The following is a 21,015-nucleotide window of genomic DNA, read 5'->3' on the forward strand; positions in this document are numbered from 1 at the left end:
TAGTGCATTATTTAAAATAAAAGTAACAGTTAAAACCATCAAACAAAAAACTTGCTAAAACCTCAAACCCAACCTAAGCATCAGAACACTTGAATGTCTTGTGCAAGAGCTCCAAATACAGCAATGAAGTGATGCCTTACGCATAGGAGATTTGAAGACTTTTAGAAATGAAACTAACCTTGACTTTATTATGGAAAACTGAAGGTTAATTCTACTTATTCATTCTAACTTACAGTTACTGATTTCTGATTACTGTCATTAAACGTGCAGTTGATTGTAACCTCTCTGAGGTATTTCCAGCTCATTTTCTTACCTGTTTTATTCTAGAATTATTTATATGTCAGCTCTGTGGCCTGTCTGGTCCTGTAGCTCTGATGGAAATTTCTAATATTGTGCTGTGGTATCTTGTCTCGTTCTGGAGAAGTGGCAGCCTCTGTTAAAGTTGTATTTGTTTTGCTAGAGACCAGTGAATTATGTGCTGTTGGATCATAGGCAATGTTTGTATAGTCTAAACAAATGGGGTTGTCTTGAGAACCTTGAGACTTTTTCTTTCTAAATGAATGATCTTCCTTCCTTTGCCAAATTCTGAAACTCTTCTCTGCATTAGATGCCAGAAGAGTTTTGAATTTTTATATGGAAAGACCTCAGCATATTAAATGGACAGAAAACATTTGTATCTAAGACAGTTTAAAGGGTCCACCTGTATCTAGTGTTTTAGTTCTCTCTCATTTGGATGTTTTTCTGTATCTAAGGAACAGAGAAGATCCAGGCAGATACTCTTTTTCTATTAAAGAGAGAAAAGATGTATTTGTTTTGCTAATGTGGGAAAAACTCAACCTGAAAAAACAATAATACATAAATTAGTCTTCCTAAAATATTTGAAAAACACTTTTATAACAGAACTCTAACATCTTCAGGGTTAGTGGAAGAGAGCTACAGTAATATTAAAATTAATACTTTAAATGCCTTTTAAAAGTAAAGTGTGAGGAATAGCCAGCCAGTTAAAAGCAGAATATTCAGTTGTTGTTACATCCAAATAGTTAAGAAATCTGTTTAAGTTGTGAATTTGTATAAGCATTCATGCCTGTTTCCTGAAGTATTAATTCTTAGTAGAGGACTAAATACTTTCCTCTTCCTGACGTCCAGTGGCAGTGGAGATTATGTAGTACCCGTGCATTAACTTTTTGTTATCTTCCAAATTTTAAATTATTTATGTATTTACATGAGAGTTTTGGGGAAAAGTGTTTTGGTTTGGGGGTTTTTTGTATGTTTTAATTATTTTTTAACTTTAGATGCATTTTAGTGAACATGATGTTTCTTACTTGAAAGGTTGTCCTCATAGCTTAAATGCTGTTTTGCCATTACAGCTTAATTTGAGCAATATTATATGCCATCTGTGCTGGAAAAGATATTCGTTTTTATCACAAGAAGAATTATTTTATATATAGTAACATTATCTAAAACAACTGTTTATTTAAACTATTTTTTCAGAACTGTGAGGACTTGGGATGTTAACAATGAAAAAAAGCACAAAAGCGTATTTAAGCCACGATCAGTTCAAGGTAAACGAGTGATTCCTACAACCTGCACATACAGCAGAGATGGGAAGCTTATTGCAGCTGGCTGTCATGATGGCTCTATCCAGATCTGGGATAGGAATATGAGCGTAAGTCCAGTATTTGATAACAATATTCGCTTCTGTTATTTCAAGTGTGAAGGTTGAAGCAGATAAAATCAATTTTGGCACTTGTATTATTTTATTTATTTATTTCCCCTCCTCTCCCCTCTGTCCTGAAAAACAAATAACTCGTAGGCTTGACTTAATATTTCTTCTGCCTTTCCACAACTGATCATTAAGTGTGCTGCTACTAAGGTCAAAGTTTGGGAAAACTGTTTGACAATCTATGTTTAAAAAAAACCCAAACCACCACGTATCTGTATGTAGATTGTTATTAAGATGGAATTAATTCTGCTTGTGAGAAAAGCAGAATTTTTTGTTGTTATATAATAACAAAATAATATAATAATAAGAATATAAGAATAGCATCCAAGTGAGTGAGGCTATGGCCAATGCTGCACATTAAATGTGAATGTTACATTGTCTAATGTGTAAAAATTAATACTGAAGCAAATTTGAACCATTTATGTAAATGCATTTTGGCCAGAAAGAGTCAGAATGGAAACTATTTCAAACTTACCAAAATTAGGAAATATTTCAGTTCATATTGAACTAAACAATCAATTTCCAGTAGTTATGACTTGAACTAACAATTATAATTCTTGCTACTACTTTATAATTTGAAGCTTAGAGCATTCAGTGCTCACTGTTGCATTGTGTAGTATAGCTTACAAACCAGCCCAGTTCCAAGAGTTTAATTATGCAATGTCAAGTGCAAATTCAACAGGCTAAACTTTACTGCTTTGAAAAATAATCATCCTACTAAATCATCCATATCCTCTCTTTATGCCCATCTTATGCAAAGAAGATCGAGTGGGATAAGTACCAATGGCATGCATTGGAGGAGAAAATAGAAATAGGGTCAATTTTTTTTAAAGCCAAAATGAGCAAACAGAGTAAATGAGGCAAGAAGAGCAGGATTGTGAAACTGGTGTCATAAATCTCTGAAAGCTGTACACCTCCAGTAGGATGGCTTTGTGGAAGTAAAACTTAACTAGTATAGGTTACATTAGTCTGTTCATATTTCAAAATATTTGATTTTAAAAAGGAAAACAGACAATCTGGGTAGTTTTTTACAAAGATTTTAAAATATCTGATTGCTGGAGTCAGGAGGAAATGTATAGATTCAAAAGGAAAAGAAAGCTTGTGGGTCATACTTAAAGTACAGCCTGTATTTTGGAATTCTAATCTATTTTTATTTCTGTTTTTATTTCCACTATAAACCTAGTAAAACTTCCTAATGGCATGAAGCTTGAGAATTCATCCTAAGTGTAAACTTATTCTAACAGAATAATAAATTTTTCAGAGACTGGCTTTCATCACCTGTGTATGTTGTTTATTTTAACATATACAGTATTGAAATATTAAGCTTTCTGGTGTAGTTTTAACAATAGTACTCTTGGTAGTCTGCTTTTTCATGTGCTTTTCCTTTTGAACTTTCCTGTGTCTGTAAGATGACATATTGCAATGCTGATTGAGTGCAGTTTAAGGTGATTATGAGTAATTTAAAGATATATCCTGTGCATCTTGTGCAATTTCCAATGGGTGACCCCTGTATAACAAGCAAGATTAAAGTGATTTTCTAGTGGAAGTTAAGTTAGTGGTGTTCCAGAGTTTGTATTTTTAATGTCTAAAGAATTTTTGTCTTTGCCTTTGTTGCTTTCCATAAGAAGTGTGTAAGATTTTTGGGTAAAGGAGCAGGTAAATGGGATTTTTAGTAGTATTCTTACCTAAGACTACTGGTGTCCTCTGGAGATCCCTGTGTATAGTTAGAATCAGGTGTTTCAAAAGGCATCTTGATTAAACTATTAGAAAAAGCCCTCATCTTATATTTGGGGATGGGGAAGGGATAAGAAAAAAACTTTCAAATGGAATATGTGTTCAACATAACTGTTAGAAAGAAGAGGATGAGACTGACTCATGCAGTGGAATGGTGAAAGCACTTACTGACAGGATACAGAGATGCTTGCAAATGCAAACAAGAAAATGCTAAGTTATTACAAATTGATGCAGTTCTTGGGGTACAAATTGTGTGTGGCCCTGGAAAATAGATAAAGCTGTAGAGGATCAAGGTGTGAGGGTTAAACTTCTTGAAGACATATATAGTAGAAATGTTAAATTCTGATTTTTGAACAGAAAGCTGTAATTCCCATCCAGCAAACGCTATTTGATTCTGTTAAAACAAGTGTAGAGCCATATATATACAAATTTTGCTGTGTACAGTACAACTGGCTTTCAAGTCAAAATTAAGAGAGCATTTGTGTTTATTTTGACAAGGCTCTATTGAGTCAGTAGCAAAATTTGCTAGTGTTTGAAAGCAGAAAATAATTACCATATTTTCTTATTCTTGATCAGTTCTGAATGATTCTGGCATCACTATTTATGCTGTGTGCTTGGTCATATGCAGCTGGAAGGAGAGATTCAGGAAGGTGTAACAATTTTTGATTTTTAATTTAGAAGAAGACAAGATCTCTATGTCATATTTTATCCATCCTACTGAAGTCAAAGTAGCTGTTTGTTGTAAGTTATCTTCATCAGTTAGTTGTTTTTTTCCAAGGCACTTCTGAACCATCTCAGTATCTGCTTCTTTCTTTTTCTTTTTTTTTTCTTTTTTAAATTATGTTGCTGTGCCTAGGGAGTTATTTTGGTGTGTGATCAATTCACTTCTGACTAGTAATGAACACCATGAATGTTTCATTCAGCTTTTTACTTCCACTCTTCTTTTAGTATGATACCAAATCTCCCAGCTGTATGCAGTGACAGTAAAAACACTTTTGGAACTTTTGAAGGAAGATTTTTTCTTCCTTCAAATTGACATTGGTAACTTGCTAATGCTGAAGTTAGCCAAATAGATTCCAGCTCTGCCTTGCCTTTTTCCAAACTTCCTCAGCAAATTCATGATCCATTATAATCACCTGCCTCACGGGATTTTTTTGTTTTGTCATAAATCTGTGTTATTTTCTCACATACGTTATTTTGTCGGTGCATGTTTTTTCTTTAAGGTTCACGTACATGTGCATTTACAGTGCACATTAGCAGAGCAATCTGTCAGCCTATTTGAAATATTATGAACACTGTCAACTTGGCTTAAAATAACAGCTTCAAAGGATGTAAAAAATAACTTCCTTCAAACTTTGAATGAATAGTGGAAACAACAGTGTGAAATAGTCAATTATAACACAACATATTAGAACACTCTCAATTTGAATGTTCTGAGACATGGAAAAAAGTGGCAAATATGGAGAGTTGAAGAGCATTAGTGATCAAAATAAGACAGGGCCTCAAAAATTACTGGTTCACAGGGCAGTGCAGTAAAACCACTAGGTTTACCTGCAGTTCATGTAAGTTCAAATTCCTCATCTTGCCTGCACTTGCCCATTCAGAGCTTTTTGCAAGGCTGTAGTACTACATATTTCTGAATAAACTGATCCACAGAGTCAGTCTTTAGTGTCAAGAATGCAGACTGTCTTGCCATCAGTAAACCTTTGTGTGCCTGATATTCCTGTCCAGGAATGTGAATATCTCATTCATAGAGATAGGGGAAAAATGAAGTAATTTTTGAAGTATATTGTGAGTTAAAATTGAAATCTCTTCAATGAACAGAAAATCTCCACTCATTTTCCACAATAAGTAGGATTGGATTGAGAAGTTTTTCATTAGTTAAAAATAGGCTTTTTTGGGGTAAAAAAGCTGGACTTCTTAGTTGGGCTTTCTTAATCTTTCAAACCATTTGGTGAGGCTACCAGTTATGTGAATTTTTTCCTCCAGCTTTTCCTGGGTGTGTTCAGCACAGGACCGCATAAACAACGTCTCTATGTATGACAGGCTGAATCATGTTTCACAGTTTCACACATCACCTATTTTGTGGTATATCATTGCAGCTGTGATACAAAGCTATTAATAAGGATGTTGGGGAGACAGAGTTTATAAGAGAAGTGGTCATGTCTTTTAAATGCCTGTGAGAAAACAGCTTGTACACTCAAAATCTTGTCTTTCTTCATAGCTATGTTAAATTTGGTTGTAAACTTTGAGTAGTTATTACAAGCTTTTACCTATCTACTGTCTGCACTATAAGTAGTAAAGAATTAGTTTGGACAAATACCTCTGTAATAGGTTTGCCTTTTACATCTGTAATAGGTTTATTTTTTTATATAGTGCAAATCTGAACATGAAAGATATAATGGTTTGTGATTTTCAGCGTAATTCTCATTAAGCAAATTTCCATGAAAATGCTTTTATAGTGAATGATTAACCTATATTTTTTTACTTTCTTGTTTCATAAAAGACTTAGCTGTAGGTTTAACTACGTTCTTCATCTCAAAAGTGAGCATTTGATACAGTATAGCTGAATTACTGCTTTGCTAGCAATCTCTTTTCTCCTGGTTTTAAAACCTTACTCTAATTTTAAGTTGCTAGAATAAATTATGTATTTGGATGAGTTTAAATTACTTAGCTGTAGCTCCAAGTGGTCTTGCAAAACTTAAAATTCTTCGTAATATTGTAATTCAACACTGTAATAATGTACTGCCCACATAAATATTCCCGAATGGGGTGTGATCAAGTGGTAGTCCCAATAACTTGTTTTCAACACGCCCTTAAGCCACCCTATCCTCAAAATATAAGGGGAAGAAAAGTGTAATGTCACAGTATGCCCTGAAATTAAACAGATCTAAACTCTGTACATTTTAATTACAAATACTCATGTTAAAAGTATTTTCCAAATAATTGCATGATTTATAGATGTAAGATAAATACATTTCTATATTTAGCGATGGTTTGCTTTGAAAGGGTTTCTGTAAGCTTTAGTTTTGTGGTGTGCTGTTAGAAGTTTTAAGGTAGAGTTTTTAGAGATGAAAGGTTTCGCAAGTACTGAAACCATTTTGAAAAAATACTGTGCAACCAAGGACACAGATATAGATAATGAAAAATTATGTGAAAAACTCCTTGGGTTTTTTTTTTTTAGGAATGGGAGCCTAAGTCCAGATCTTATTGGGAAATTTTTTTTTTGCAAACTTTATTTTGCTGTTCTTGATGGATTTTACAGCTGATGCTGCCAAGACAGAGTAATCAAAACTAGCAGTAAGATCTGAGACTTGCTGTAAATACTTTCCCATTAATTGGGAGGTCCTTTGAGGGCATTTATACCTATGGTTGTTGAATCTTTACACATTTACAGGATTCATTTTACATATGCTGATATGCAAAAGACATGGCTTTCAGTAATTCCTGAAATGTCTTATGTCTGTCCACTAGAAAGTTTTACTATACATATGCCTTTTTAGATACATTTTCCACCAGTTCATGGTGTGTCTTTGGCATCTTGTCCATCACAGCATTAGAGAGTTTCACTTTTTTCACACCAGCTAGGTTTTAGTCATCTTTTTTCACCCTGGAATATTCACGTGTCTATTTGGATGTTTTTTTTATGTATAGAATTTAATATTTATATTGATATCTCCACAGCATTAAAAATATTCCAGTGAAATGTCAATATTTAATAGAAACAGTTTACAATGACTGATCTTAAATTTGCTGACTATCACTACTACAGCTAAACAGCAGGGAAATCTTCCAATTTCCCCCAAGTATGTAACATGCTTCATGCTTTGAAGAGGGCAGTCTGGCTACATCTGGAAATGTCTTGTGTAAATACAAGATGAAGGATATCCAAATATACTATATTCCCCTTTCAAACTTAAGGTAAGTTTTCCATATCCATAATATTCCACCCTTTCATTCCATATGTATATGTGCCAGACCTCTGTTCCAGAAACTGGAAATCATACACAAGCTTGCCAGCAGCAAATATTAACAGATTCATATATTACTCCTTTCTGTATACGTCTGGGTTAGCCAGTACATCACTATCTGTACCCTGAAACCAGCCACGGCAAAGAATCTGACAATCATATGCTGAGATAAAATGTGCCCTGCTGTATTTCTAAGTGCATTTCTCTCTTATGTAATAAACAGTTTATAGTTAAGAACTATCTAAATGTTTGCACTATCTAATATAGTGATGAAAGGCAATTCTAAATCTTGAAGTCTGTCACACCCCGGTGAAAATAGGTTAAAGGATTTGGATTCATGTATGGTTAAGGAAAAAGGCTTCTTCCACAAGGATTATATATGTCTCTTTGGTTTATTTTTTTGAAAACTAAAAGTAGAACTTACAGAAATAATTTCAAAATTACGATTTGAGAAAAGTAGGCATTACAGCAACATTATTTGCCTTATTAATATTGTAGTGCTATTAATATTATTGTAACATGAATAATGTTACAGAAATAGAAAGATGAAATTATAAACATAATGGAAAAAATAAAGAGCCTCTTGAGCTAGCTTTGTTACTTTAGAGAAAATTTTCCTTTTTTTGTAGAGACAAATAGTGGAAAATACAAATACTACATTCTGATCTAAAAAGAAGTTAGCTCCAGAGTAGTTTGGCTTAGCAAAGAAATGGCTTTTAGATGCTGTAGTATATGCATTGCCAAGCGAGCTGAAAATTCCGTGGTCTAGAGTCTGATAGGGTTTGTAAATTATGAAAAGACTGTTGTGCTTGATGTGTATATTAGGCAGCTAGTTTTGCCTCCAAATGTATCTCACTGTGCTTCATAGTAGGTAACTATTTCTTGAAGCTTGTGAGGAGATAACAGGAGGATTATGCTGCGAATTTCCTAAAAGCAATGTAAAGTACATTTTTGTACAGCTCTTGGTCATTAGGTTTATTTTATTAGAGAAGACAAAGCCCCCACATTTTAAAATACTTAACTAAAGGAAAGCTTTTACAACTTGAACAAGTGAATTAAAAAAAAAAAGGTAGGAAATAGCTTCTGAGCCATGGGACATACAGGTTTGCAGGTAATAAGTTATATTGAGTCATAGCTTTTTTATGTAACATTAAGTTACATACATTTAACTCAGGAAGTTTGAAAAAGAACAACCGTTTCTCTACAGAAAGAACAATTGATTCATGGTTATGTCCATTAAAAGGTGCAGTTGTGTGGGGATACTGTTTAAATAATTGGCAATAATACACTAGAGACTATACCCAATTCCTAAAGAATGTAAGTTCTGTTAACTTGAATTGAAAATATTTGAATGGCATTTCTAGAGAATTCATAATAAGATTATAAGTCAAACAAATTATTTTTGTGTTCATAATTATCAATGAGAAGATAAACTGCACAGCTAAAACATATCTTGGCAACAGGTACAGAACTAAACTAATCATATGTATTTGTAATAATACCATATTTTTCGTAAGACAGCTTCAGTAAACAGGTTTCTTACAACTTTAATTATGTATCTCATAATTAAAACCCGATTAATACTGAGGCTTCCTTTATAAGTAAGCAAAACTTCTCCCAGTGAAAAATCTTTTAAAATAAAGGGGTTTCCTATTCCTAAAGTTTGTTTTCAACAGATGTTAGTGCTAAACAATTAGCAGAGAGGGTGGTGAAATAGGTGGAGCATTGTCCAGCTGTGTTTTATTTAATGTATGACTGCAGTGATACTATACAGACTGAAATCAGATACATCCATGAAACAGCTGCTTTCCTTAAACCAAGTTCTAAATTTCTCATGAGATAGTGAATGAGACTTGGACTTGGATTTGGATATGAACTACCTATGTGTTTCACATCTTATGTGTAAATGCATACACAATGTGTCTAAGTATGTCCAGAGGCCTGTAATTACATTCTAGTTCAATAGACTTTCTGAATGTGTATAATTGTTTTAAGCAGTAATTTAAACAACATATTCTTAGATATTTCAAAATACATAATTTTCATTTAGATTAAGCAGTATGTGGAGTTTTAAAAGAATTCCTTTACAGTTACTATTTAAATTTGCACTGTGTATATGTATCACTTTGAGATTTGGCTTGTGATTGTTTTGTGCTCAAAGGAGTCACTTATAATCAGCACTAAATTTTTCTGCATCCTGGCTCACTAGCCTGCTCTTTGTCCTCACCATTTTGCAGTTCTTTGGTCTAACCTGGAGAGTCTGAGATCAGTAAACAAACTTCATCCTGTTAAGGCGATGGGAGTGCACTGTGAGGGCCTTTATAGATGCTATTTCAACAGGCTCACAAGAGCAGAAGGAGGACAGGTAGTGCATCCCTGCCCTTGTGATGGGAGGACTGGTTTAATTTCTAGAGTGCCTTGAAGAGCAGAGTAATTTCTCAGAAACAGGAACGGACAGCTGTTGCAGTCATCAGAAAGCATTGCATTGCAAGCCATTGGCTTGTTACTTGTCACAAAGGTGAAAATGGCTGCTTGATTTCAATATTTGATGTGTTGAAGTTAATAGATAGGTGTTGGCAGAGGTGTAGGAATGTTTTCTGTATTCCAGACAGATCAGTGTGGTTTCTTGGCTGTTGCATTGAGGTGGGAGGGCAGAGTAGGGCTGCAATAATATGTGGTGCTGTCTGTCTGCATGTGTAAAACAAACTTCAGTTTTGGCTTCCTTCCTAACCAAAGGTGGCTGTGTCAGAAAATGAATCCTTCAGTGTCAAGTTGGTAAAAGGTTTACACCAGCAAACAAAAACAAGGCAATGTGCAAACTGGATTACTATGTGTCTCCCACCGCTTCCCCCCACCCCCCGCCCTTTTTTTTTTCTACAATTTTTTACCCAATAGTTTATTGTATGTCCTCATGTGTTGCAGAAAAAGGAGTGGTGGTTTTCCTTAGTTCGATTTTGGTTTTTCTGAGAAAAACACAGATGTGATTGCAGATTAAATGAATGTAATTTGTAATTGCAGTAATTGAAAGATTGTATTTAATTCATTGGTGAAATACAGCTGTTAAAAAAGACAAAATGAGGCAAGAGTGGACCCCTAAAAGTAAAGAACCATTATCAAGGAAACAAAAAGGGAAAACACATTAAAATAATGGTACTGGCAGTGGGTAATTGGTTGGATTTATTACAGAATGTTTTACAATGTGTGACAAAGGAGATGGCACATTGGGATACATACAACAACATTTTTTTAATGATGAATAGTTAAAGGAGGTAAGATCTTCCAGGGAAATTGAGAAGATGTGGTATCCATTTAAGAAAATCAGGAACAGCTTTCATCATGTTGAATTTGTATTGGCAACTAAACATTCATTGAGTGATGTCAAAGTGAACTAAGATGTTCAGCAGAGAGACAATGATGTACTTTCTTTTGGAAGGCAATTTAATGTCATGAAAATATTGGGAGTCATGGTTGTGAATAAGGTGCGTAAAAATACACCGTAGAGTGGAAAGTTTAGTGACCAAGGGGATTGAATAGCAGTGAATAGCCAGAGAAATGGAAAGGTAGTCATGTACCAGAGGGAATAGTGAAGAAGGGCGCCAACATGTAGATGGTATGCTGGAGATACTGGACTTCATAAAACAGTGAAGAAGGGGAACAGAATACAGACACTTTTCCCCCAGTGTTGATGACAGTAAGGGTGGAGTAGCATCCCATGTTGGATTTGTCAGGAATAATCCTGAGACTCAGGAGGGATTTTAAGTAGCATTCTCACATGGAATATAGTGGGATTACCAATGAGTGAAGGTGGAGGAGAAGGCAGTATTGGATGAAAAGGCAAGAGAGAGAGGAACATGAAGCTATTTGGGGAAAACTGGAGAGATTTGGAGATAAATGAATTGTTGCTTGTGAAATTTGTATCTCTCTATGCTGTGAGGACGCCATTGCTGGTGGAGAAGAAATATTAAATTGCTGGGCGTAAGTGTGAAATATTGTGCTGAAGTAAAACTAGGAGGCTAGAATGAGAGAATGAAAGCAATCTTTCTGTTGGAAGGAAAAGAATTCTAGGGATGGTAGTGGTCAAAGAGAATTGTATGGAAAGAGGTGTTATATCATGGAAACAGAAAATGAAGCAGAAAGCGTAGCCTCGTGGGCAGATGTCGCCTGGAGGGCCGCCTTCCCAAGAGCGAGCTCCTTGGTCAGTGTGGCTAGCTCCTGCGAATCACCAGACGCTCGAGGTGCAGATGTTGTAATAAAGGCTAACCAGTGATACGAGAGAGGCTCACTGCTTGAAATTCCAGCTCTGTTTATTGAAGAGCAACAGAACAGGCTGAAGGGGTCAGAGGCAGCAAAGAAAAAGAGCCCTGACTGAGGGAGGGTCTAGGGTATATAACTGGGACAGGGTAGGAGGGGTAACTGTTGAAAGGAAACAACCAGGGAAGAGACAAGGGAGCAGGGATGGGGTGATCAGGGAACAACCAATGGAGGGACAGGGGTTGGATAACAATTTGTAAGGAACTATGAACGAACACAGAACGATGAACTTTCTAGAACAGGGGACTGACAGCAACTTAACGGGCAGAAGAAGGGGTGTAGTTTCTTACACAGTGGTCTCCTCCCACGGCATCTCAACCTCATAACTTCCCTTCCCATATCCTACATGAAAGAGGGGTTTGAAGCAATAGTAAACATTAATGGTAGCAGAGAAACCTACTTGCAGAATGAAAAATTCTGTAACAATTCTCAATCCTCGGAGACAAATTTTCATGGAAATACTGCAACCTGTTTGAAAGACTCTTGGATATCAATTTGGGCATTTTTATATTTCTATACCTTTTATAATAATCTCATTTATATTACATGAGACAGAAAAGATTAATTGATTCAAAGACATTAATTGCAAACAAAAAGAAAATCTTTCCTCTCATACTTAAAATAGTAATTTGTTTTAATGTCTGTTAAAAAAGAAAGCTAATTTTAAAAGTGACCCATGTTTGAAATTTAATCAGAAATTACACTTTAGAATAGCAAGCAGCTTTTTCTCTAAAAGGCATTACAAGCTTTTTCACTTTAGCCAGTGCTTAGTTACTCGATTGCTGCTCTGAAAGCTAGTTTGGAACACTGTTCTGTTAGTGTAAACCACCATAAACAATTTCTGAAATTTTTTTCTTGCTTTGCCTGTTTTTTGCTTGCATGTATGGGGGTTTTATTTGCTTGCTTGTTTAGCTAGTCAAATATATAAAACTATTGTGAGAAAAAAATCAACATCAAAGAATTGAGATAGGAATATTGCATGAAAAGAAAATGAAGTTTACTTGAGAATGCTCAGTTTATTGCTGACATGCATGAGGAAAAATATCACTTACCCCTTTAACTGAGGCATAGTTCCATCTTCATTGTTCCATCTGAATGAATAAAACCAAATCCATAGTTTAAAAATATTATTTGTTTTCAAATAACATGCAGAGAGATAGTATGGCATGATGGTTGCGGTGCACTTTTATCAGAAAAAAATCAAAGAATGTAGAAGAAAGAATAGCTTGGTATGTTACAAGAAGTTTAGTGAAAATGCTTTCATTTCTTAAATAAATACAGCCATCCTCTTAGAATATATGCGTGCTGGCTACTATTTCTGTTAAGTAAATAGATTTATTATACAGCCATCTTTGATAACTCACTGCAAATTACACCATTTTGGCTCAAGGATTGCTGAACCAGAAATGTTAACTTTATGTAGATTTTTGTGTATTTCCAGTCATATTTCACTCTATTTACGCTGTGCCTCTGTTAGACCACAGAAGTGGTTTAAGCTTTGGGGACACTGAAAGAATATGAGACATTTTATTGAATATTTGGGAATAAGCTGAGAATAAGTCTGTCATAGTTACTTTTTGAAGACAACTTAGTAGCTTCTTTATATTTTTTTTTTCTGTTTAAATTTTTGTTTATTGCCAGTAGGCCAAAAGCTGCTTTTAAATGATACGAAACATCCAGAGTTGGCATAGATGAGTTTGAAGAAATCTGTGGACTTTCAGTGGAGTTCGAGTGTATCTTAGCTGAATCTTTAATGAGATTTTTGCAGAATAACATTGATCACATTTGATTGTTTTCTGGAAGGCGAGGAAACCTTCAACAGCTGGGCAAGTTGAATGATCAATTTAACTTCTAGAGAGCCAAAAGGAGGAGTGGGTGCTTTTGTTTGTTTACAAAAGCCATATTTATGATAGTACAAAGGAGGAAAAATGTAGATTTGTTAGGATAACATGAGAAGGGTTAGATGAGTTATGAAAAGATACAGAAGAAACTTCCTTTTACATCCTTGTGTGTTTTTGTCATGCAGTGTAAAAAAACTCCAAAGGGAGCCAACTGAATAGTTTCCAAAAGTTATTTTTATTAGTAATATGTATCATTTTTGTGGCCAAGATAGGTTATTTTCTCAAATGCAAAGTTTGACCGTGCAGCCAAACATTCAGCTGGGGTTTAATTTTCAAACCTTTAGGCAAGTGTTTAGCAATGCTGTTAAGAAGCTATCTTGTTAAAATGTTTTTCTGAAATATTTCTTGATGAATAAGCATGAACAAGATGAAATTGTTTCTGTAGTCAGCAATATCGTTACAAGTTGAATATTCTTCCTGGTGAATGAAGCATGGGCGGATAGGAGGGACTTTCTCATCACTCTACAATGGATCAGAGACATCTCTAGGACAGGCTGACCTGCTTGCTTCCTTGTTTTACCTAAACCCTAAATGTGTAGTCAGAAGTATCAGGTGGCTTTCCTCATTGCTTTCTGCATAAATGATTTAGATTTTTTAAAATAGAAATCAAGTTTTTGTATCAATTAAAATTAACAAAACACTAAATAATACTTCATCTTGCCTGGCTACACCACTGTGTAGACTTTTCTTCTTAGACTACTCTGTATCATAACTTCCAAGCATTTTCTGATTAAGTATTTTACACTTGCGTTTTTATTTTCATTCACAATTGCTTAATATAATGCATGATGCATTGAAGATTCCATAAACTTTAAAAATTAAATATAGACCTTTTTTTAATTCTCCCAGTTACCTAAGTTTTTCATTGCAACTCAAGAAAAACTACAGATTATTTGAAAAGAAAAATAGAGCTGAGTCTTTTATAGGTTCAGTAAATGCAAATAACTAGGTAAGCTTCTCAATGAAATACATGTGAGAGATTATTGAAGGGGTGTTGAACCACTGCTGAGTGTGAGAGAGAAATTCTCAAGACTTGTCACCCAGATAAAAGGACTTAGTTGCAACAGATGAGAATATAATGGCTACACAGGACAGTTAAATACAATTATAAGTCAGATGTCCTGATTGTGTCAAGGTTAGGCTACTGTATTCATAATTGATTAATTAAGATTGAGAGAAAAGAAGGAGTATTTCAGATCTGCTGATTATACATGTAGATGTCACTGGGTTAGAAAGTCACAGAGAAGAGGAAATCATATAAGAGTGTAATCATGTAAACACTAAAACCTCAGATTTCACACGTTAATCTTGTTTTGAATCAATGTGCTCATTACGGAAACAGCATCTATTTCTACAACATGGAAAGTGGTATTGAAGAGCAGTCACATAAGTTGAAAGTCCTGGGATCATGTTTATAGAGATTTAAGGAAAGCATCTGATATAGCCTGCTCAGGAAAAATACTGAGAAATTCCTGGATTCATTTGACATATGTAGACCTGACAATTTTTAATTGGTACACTAAAACCAGAAAGTACACTTAGATTTCTTTTGTTGATTGTGATTGAGAGCAAAGGAGATAACATTTCCTTTCAGTAGAAGTGGCTGAAGGGGGGATGGGGAAGACATTTGGAGAGTGTAACTCCTGCCTTGGGAACCTGCCTGCCTTGTCACCTGTGATCACAGCTCTGAGATGTCTGTTTCTGATGGGATCACTTTGAACAAAGACCCAAGACAGCTTTGGTCAGTTGTGACTAAAAAGGAGATTTCTGGTTTGTTTGCTTGTTTTCATCTTGCAGCTTTGTAACTGATACTTTTATCACCTTGAGCCTGGCCTGTAATAATATGTCATCTTGGAAGGCTCTTTTATTTGTTAAAAATTACAACTATTTTATTTTGCTGTAAGTATCTTAGGTGAAAAGACTAATTTAAAACTCAAGTAGCTGTACATGGCCTGGGACTTGCTTGTCAGGCATCTCTGCTGAGCTGTCCTGCCCTTCTGCCTCTGGTTGGAAATAAATCGTGATTGTAGTTGTATGGTTGTCTGTGTTCACACTAATAAATAAGTATATTTTGCTATACATCTGTAGAACAGAGAAAGGTTGATATAGCCATCTTTGTAAGTTTCACTTTCCCCAAGGCCTGCCTGAATTTACTGCCTTTGCTTAAAAAAAAAAGTAGAAGATGGAAAAAAATAAGAAAGAAGAATGTCTTGGCTGGGACATTCAATATTTTGTTAAAAGTGGGGGGAGGGGGCAGAATGTGAGAAGCATTGTAATCTTGGGAAAGTGTCGGCTTACTGTGAAATATTGTATCCCACAAACAATGTGGGAAGTTCAAAAATTCCATCAGTTAGACATATTGCTATTTTCCTCATGGATGTAGCTTGGATTTTGAACAAACTGAGTAGGTCTGTCTTTTTCCTAGAACAAGTTTTATGGAGTGTTTTGGAGCAGGAGAGCAGTTGTGAGATGCAGGGCTGTAGCCATGTGGCTCTGTTGTAGGTCATTCTTTTGTGGTAAACCATTCATATGGCCATTGTTGTCTTCACTTCCTATATGGGTCCTCTTAAGTCCATACCAATTTTTGTACAAGGGGTACTCATTACTGATGCTCCTCCAGTCATGTACCTTTGCCCCCACCCCCACCCCTTCCCAATCTGTTCTCTGGTTTCCTTTTATCTTCTGGCTCTTGTTCGCTCAGAGGACTCTGGCAATATTGTAAACCCTGACATTTATCTGTTATTTTTTGTTTTTTTTGATACATGCAATTGCATCCTTTCTCACATGTGCTTCATGTTTTATGCCTGTCATCTCATTTTGCACACAAGTACAGGCAGCTGTAATTGCTTAACAAAAATATACGTGCTAATGCAAAGCTAGGAGGAAAGTGCTTACATTGGAGGAGTTATTTGTTAGAAAGCCTTTAAATAAGTTGCAGAATGTAGTGGTTTACTGCAGAATTTGCTGAAGTAACTAAACCTTTAAAAAATTTTAAGGACTGATGAACTTGTCAAATTTTATGTGGCACATGACGATTACTTCATAATAGCAGGCACCTCTGCAGAAAAAGGAGAAGGGCAAGAAGGAGATATGTAGATACACTTTGCCCTAATTATCTTGATATCTTTATCTTATGTTTCAATGCTCTACTTTCCCTTCTTGAATCAAATTTTTGAATTGCCTACATTGGTACTGTTGTTTCATGTCTTTCCAGCTAGAAACATTCTGATAACAATTTTTTTTGCTAATGATTTGTTAGCAAGATTAGACATCTGTTAAAAATACTATGAGGTCAGAGGCCAAAAACATTATTTTCTTTGAAAACTCCAATGAATGTTTGCCAGTATGTGTAAAAACTTCTTTTCAACCTTCAGTCATTTTAGAATATTTGATTTAGTAGTACAATTCAGGGTTATATTCCTTTGCAGAGTAATATATGGAGGGCAAGCTTGCTGAGCTCAAAGTTAGGAAAACAATCTTTTTACTGGTAAATGGAGCAAATTTATTTTAAAGACATAGAATGGCTGATGCAACCTTACTATTCCTTTCAGTCAGGCCTTTTAAATACATCCAGGCACAGTGACTCAACCACTTCTCTGGGAAGCCTGTTGCAATGCTTGACCACTCTTTCAGGGAAGAAATTTTTCCTAATATACAAACTAAACCTCTCCTGGCGCAACTTGTGGCCAATTTAAGATGAGTTGTTTAATTCCTAAAAGATACGGTTTAGGTATTGATGGATTCACAAATAAATGCTAAATAAAATCAATATATTTGACCATAGGAAAATAACAGAAATTCTGGACTGTTATGTGATTTGCTATCTATCTATAGATGTTTAGGGTTTTTACTTGTAAAGCATAAAAGAAAAGGCATTTGTTGAACCCCAGATCTCTTTCTGTGTTTTAATTTGGATCCAACACAAAACAAGAGGAAAGAATTTCAGATGGAGGATGAAATGAAAGGAAAAAACCCCACACCCTCACATTAAGTTGGGCAGCAGAGTGAAAAAAATGGTATTTCAATATATGTATGTCAGTGTGACATTGTCTGGAGGGATGGGAGTGTTATGGAGCCCAAATGAAGTTTTATCAATTTGTTTGAATTAGCTTAATATCGTAATGTAATCTGTTATTTTTTAAGTATGAATATTAATCATTTATGATGTTTTTGAAAGTGTCCATGGTATTTCTTAGACAAAAAATACATTGTTTTAATTGCTTGTTAGTGTTTAACAAATACTACAGAAAATTTATTTCCTGATAGCCAATTCACATCTTATTTTTTACATATTTCCACATACTTGGAAAATTTTATGCAATTGGATGCACAAAATATGTTTTTTAATTTTAATAAACACTCCCACCAAAGACAAACAGTTGTAAACTACAGTCTGTTCATTGACTTCAGGATATGCATAATTGGGTAGAGGTGACAGTAATTTCAAAACAATTACTATGGCTAAGTGTAGGCCATTGCATTCTGTGTTCAAATACTGTAGGAAGCATGTTGCTGGTATTAGAAGTCCCCCTTTGTTTCTTGCAAAGTCATCTGTGGAGGGTATGCTTCAGAGTGACTCCTCTGAATGACTCACCAAATCTGCACATCAAAATAAGCTTGCAATAATTATTGATATCATCACACAAAGATTCTCTAGCTTTTGATCTAAATTTAGAACAGCTATTCTTAAGAATAAACAACACTAATTACTTCACTAGTTGGTATCTCTTACTTAAAAAATAAGACCCATTAAAAGAGCCTTAGTAAGGTGCATAGTCACAAATCAGAAGATAAATTTACTAAGGATTTCTATGCAAGCCTAAATCAGTCTGTGTGATTGCATTTCATGATTACATTCTCCTTTTGCGATCATATTCTGTAGAAATGCATCTATTTTAATGCACAGTACGGATAAAGATCGCTGAGCAGCTGCTCTTACTGTTCAGGGTGGAATTCTAGGTCTGATTTTGCTGCATGTTGTTCAACCCCTCATCTGAAAAGATATGCTTATATGCGTGAGTTCTGTTTTGCTCATCACTACCATAAATAAAGGACTTCAAGGTCACTAATCTGCCATTTTCTCCTCTGTGTTTTAATCCTCATTTTACAGAGAGGAAGATTAGATACAGTTGCACTGGAAACAATTAAGTCTTGAATGCCTAATTTACAACTATGTGAATTGGTTTTCTTGCCTCAGTATTAAAAAAGGAATCACCTGTCTCAAATTTGTTTTTATCTGTGTCTGTCTTTTCCCTTTTTCCTTTCCTGTGTTTCCACTTCCTGTCTTGAAATCTTCGCAGACACCCTTGTTTTTGGTTGGGAGGTGGGAAAGCTTGACTTGACAAGACCATTTAAATTTAATTTGAGGTTCTTTCCCTGTTAATAGAATTTTTAGGTGTTTTACTAAATAATGACTTAATAAATAAGAAGTGATCTCCATACAAGAACAAAATGTGAACTTGAAGGTAATTTCAACCTTTCTTTATGATTATCAGCAAAATAGAAATAATTAAAGTAAAACATGCATCGTTCCCATACTTGAATTTTACTGTATCTAAATGGAACACAAATCTCACAATATCTGAACTTTATTCTATTATGTAAGCCATGAATTCCGTCAGGGATTAAATTTGGCAGAAGTTAATTTTTCCAGTCCTTTTCTGTCCTTTCCAAAGTATGTACATTGTATTTTGGTAGTCTGAGAAACTAAAAGCCTACTTAGGGGAGTGTTGAGAACTGTCTTGGAATGTATTTTTATCTTAAACAAGCCATAACTACCTTTGTTCAGTGCTAGTGGGAATTTTCCAAGAGCACTGATGCTATGTAAATCTGTACTGTATAATTAAACCTATGAAGAATTCAAATTTTGCATTCATGCTCTTGTTATGAAAGCATCTTCTAAAACAAATGTAACATTTTTTAAAGTCTGTTGGAAATACTTAGCTACTGTACCTCCTAAAAATGCAGGGATTTCTGTTTAGAATAAGGAATAGCAGCAGAGCACAGAAAACACTTTGAAGTAATGTTTGTCCCATTTGTTTCATTTGTTATTTGATTCATAATTGTAATTTATTTTGTAATGTTTTTTTTTGTTTGGCAAACAGGTACATACAAAGTTCCACTGCAGACAAGCCCATGCTTCAGGCACTGACACTTCATGTTTGACATTTTCCTATGATGGTATTGTCCTTGCCAGCCGAGGAGGTAGGTGATTGAAAGAACCCTGTGGCATGTTAATTGTAAGACGTTTTTAATGAAATGAAATGGTTCATTAAACAAACCGTATAGATCATGTTAATTGTTTGAGTTAATTATATGCGGTGGAGGGAGATAAGGTAGTGAAATCAGATACTAGTCATTAAAATATGAAGTATTTCACAGTTTACTACTTTTATTTGATACACATTTCAGTACCATGTTCCTGAAAGAAAATTTTACAGCAGTTAAGAAATATTTTAAGATAACATTGCTGATTATATTACACAGTTTCTGATCTGTGTTCTTGTCTAGCAGTAATAATACACTGAAAGAAAATAATTAGCTTAACTAAAAATAAAAAAGTCCAGTTTTGTTGCTTAGTTCTTCTGTGGAAGATAAGTGCCTCTCAATAACACTAGCTCTTCTTTGGAGGTATTAATTCCTCATACAACTTTCTTAGGCAATGTAATTTTCTGTCCTAATTTGAATTTTTATCTAATCTGTATTAAAAATATCAAAAGTTGATGACTGGAGTTGACCTTCCAAAAATATACTTGAATGGCAAAAGAATTTGGAATGTCCACAGGACTGGGAAAACAGGCTTGTGTTGTAAGCTTCAGATGAAACTTTTGTAAATGAATCTTAGACAACAGAATAAGACTTGAGAAGGCAAAGATATATTTGAGGACTCATTAACTTCATTATTGGGGTAGGATGGTGTCTGTTGAAGACAACTTTTCATGCAGAGATTTGTCTGCCCAGTATTTTGCAGGCAGGTGCAAGCATACAAGCCAAGCTGTCTGGATGGAAAACAGCTGTAACCAGAAGCTCTGTGTATGCATTAGCATTGCCCCAAGGCCAAATAAATAGGCCTATGGAGAGGCAGTATAAATTAATGTTGGCTAACACTGTGCCTAACATATGTTTAGAACATCTGGTCAGTTTGGTACATAGAATGAGATAACATACACAAAATACCAGAATATAGGTATTCATAGATTAAAAAAACTCTGAAGCAGTGGATGGATTTCCTAGCCAAGTAGCTTGCATTTTCTTTGTGTCCTCCCTGCGCCTCTGTCCCTGAAGGGGGAAGAGTGTCTGACCGGTGCATGTCGGTACAGTGAAATGCAGCTGATATTGGGTGCGGCCTCACTGATTCTTTGTATGTCTTTGCCAT

General features: G+C 35.0%; 1 protein-coding gene across 1 annotated transcript in view; it reads left to right on the plus strand.

The window, feature by feature from the left end:
• WDR70 (WD repeat domain 70) overlaps nucleotides 1–21,015 on the plus strand; it is a 125,338-nt gene that overhangs the window by 71,119 nt on the left and 33,204 nt on the right. The window contains exons 10-11 of the mRNA XM_002195375.6: nucleotides 1,492–1,666; nucleotides 19,745–19,844. Coding sequence (XP_002195411.2) covers nucleotides 1,492–1,666; nucleotides 19,745–19,844 — 275 coding nt within the window. The remainder of the gene's footprint in view (nucleotides 1–1,491; nucleotides 1,667–19,744; nucleotides 19,845–21,015) is intronic.

Source organism: Taeniopygia guttata, chromosome Z (assembly GCF_048771995.1).
Source record: "Taeniopygia guttata chromosome Z, bTaeGut7.mat, whole genome shotgun sequence".
In the NCBI taxonomy this organism is placed as follows: domain Eukaryota; kingdom Metazoa; phylum Chordata; class Aves; order Passeriformes; family Estrildidae; genus Taeniopygia; species Taeniopygia guttata.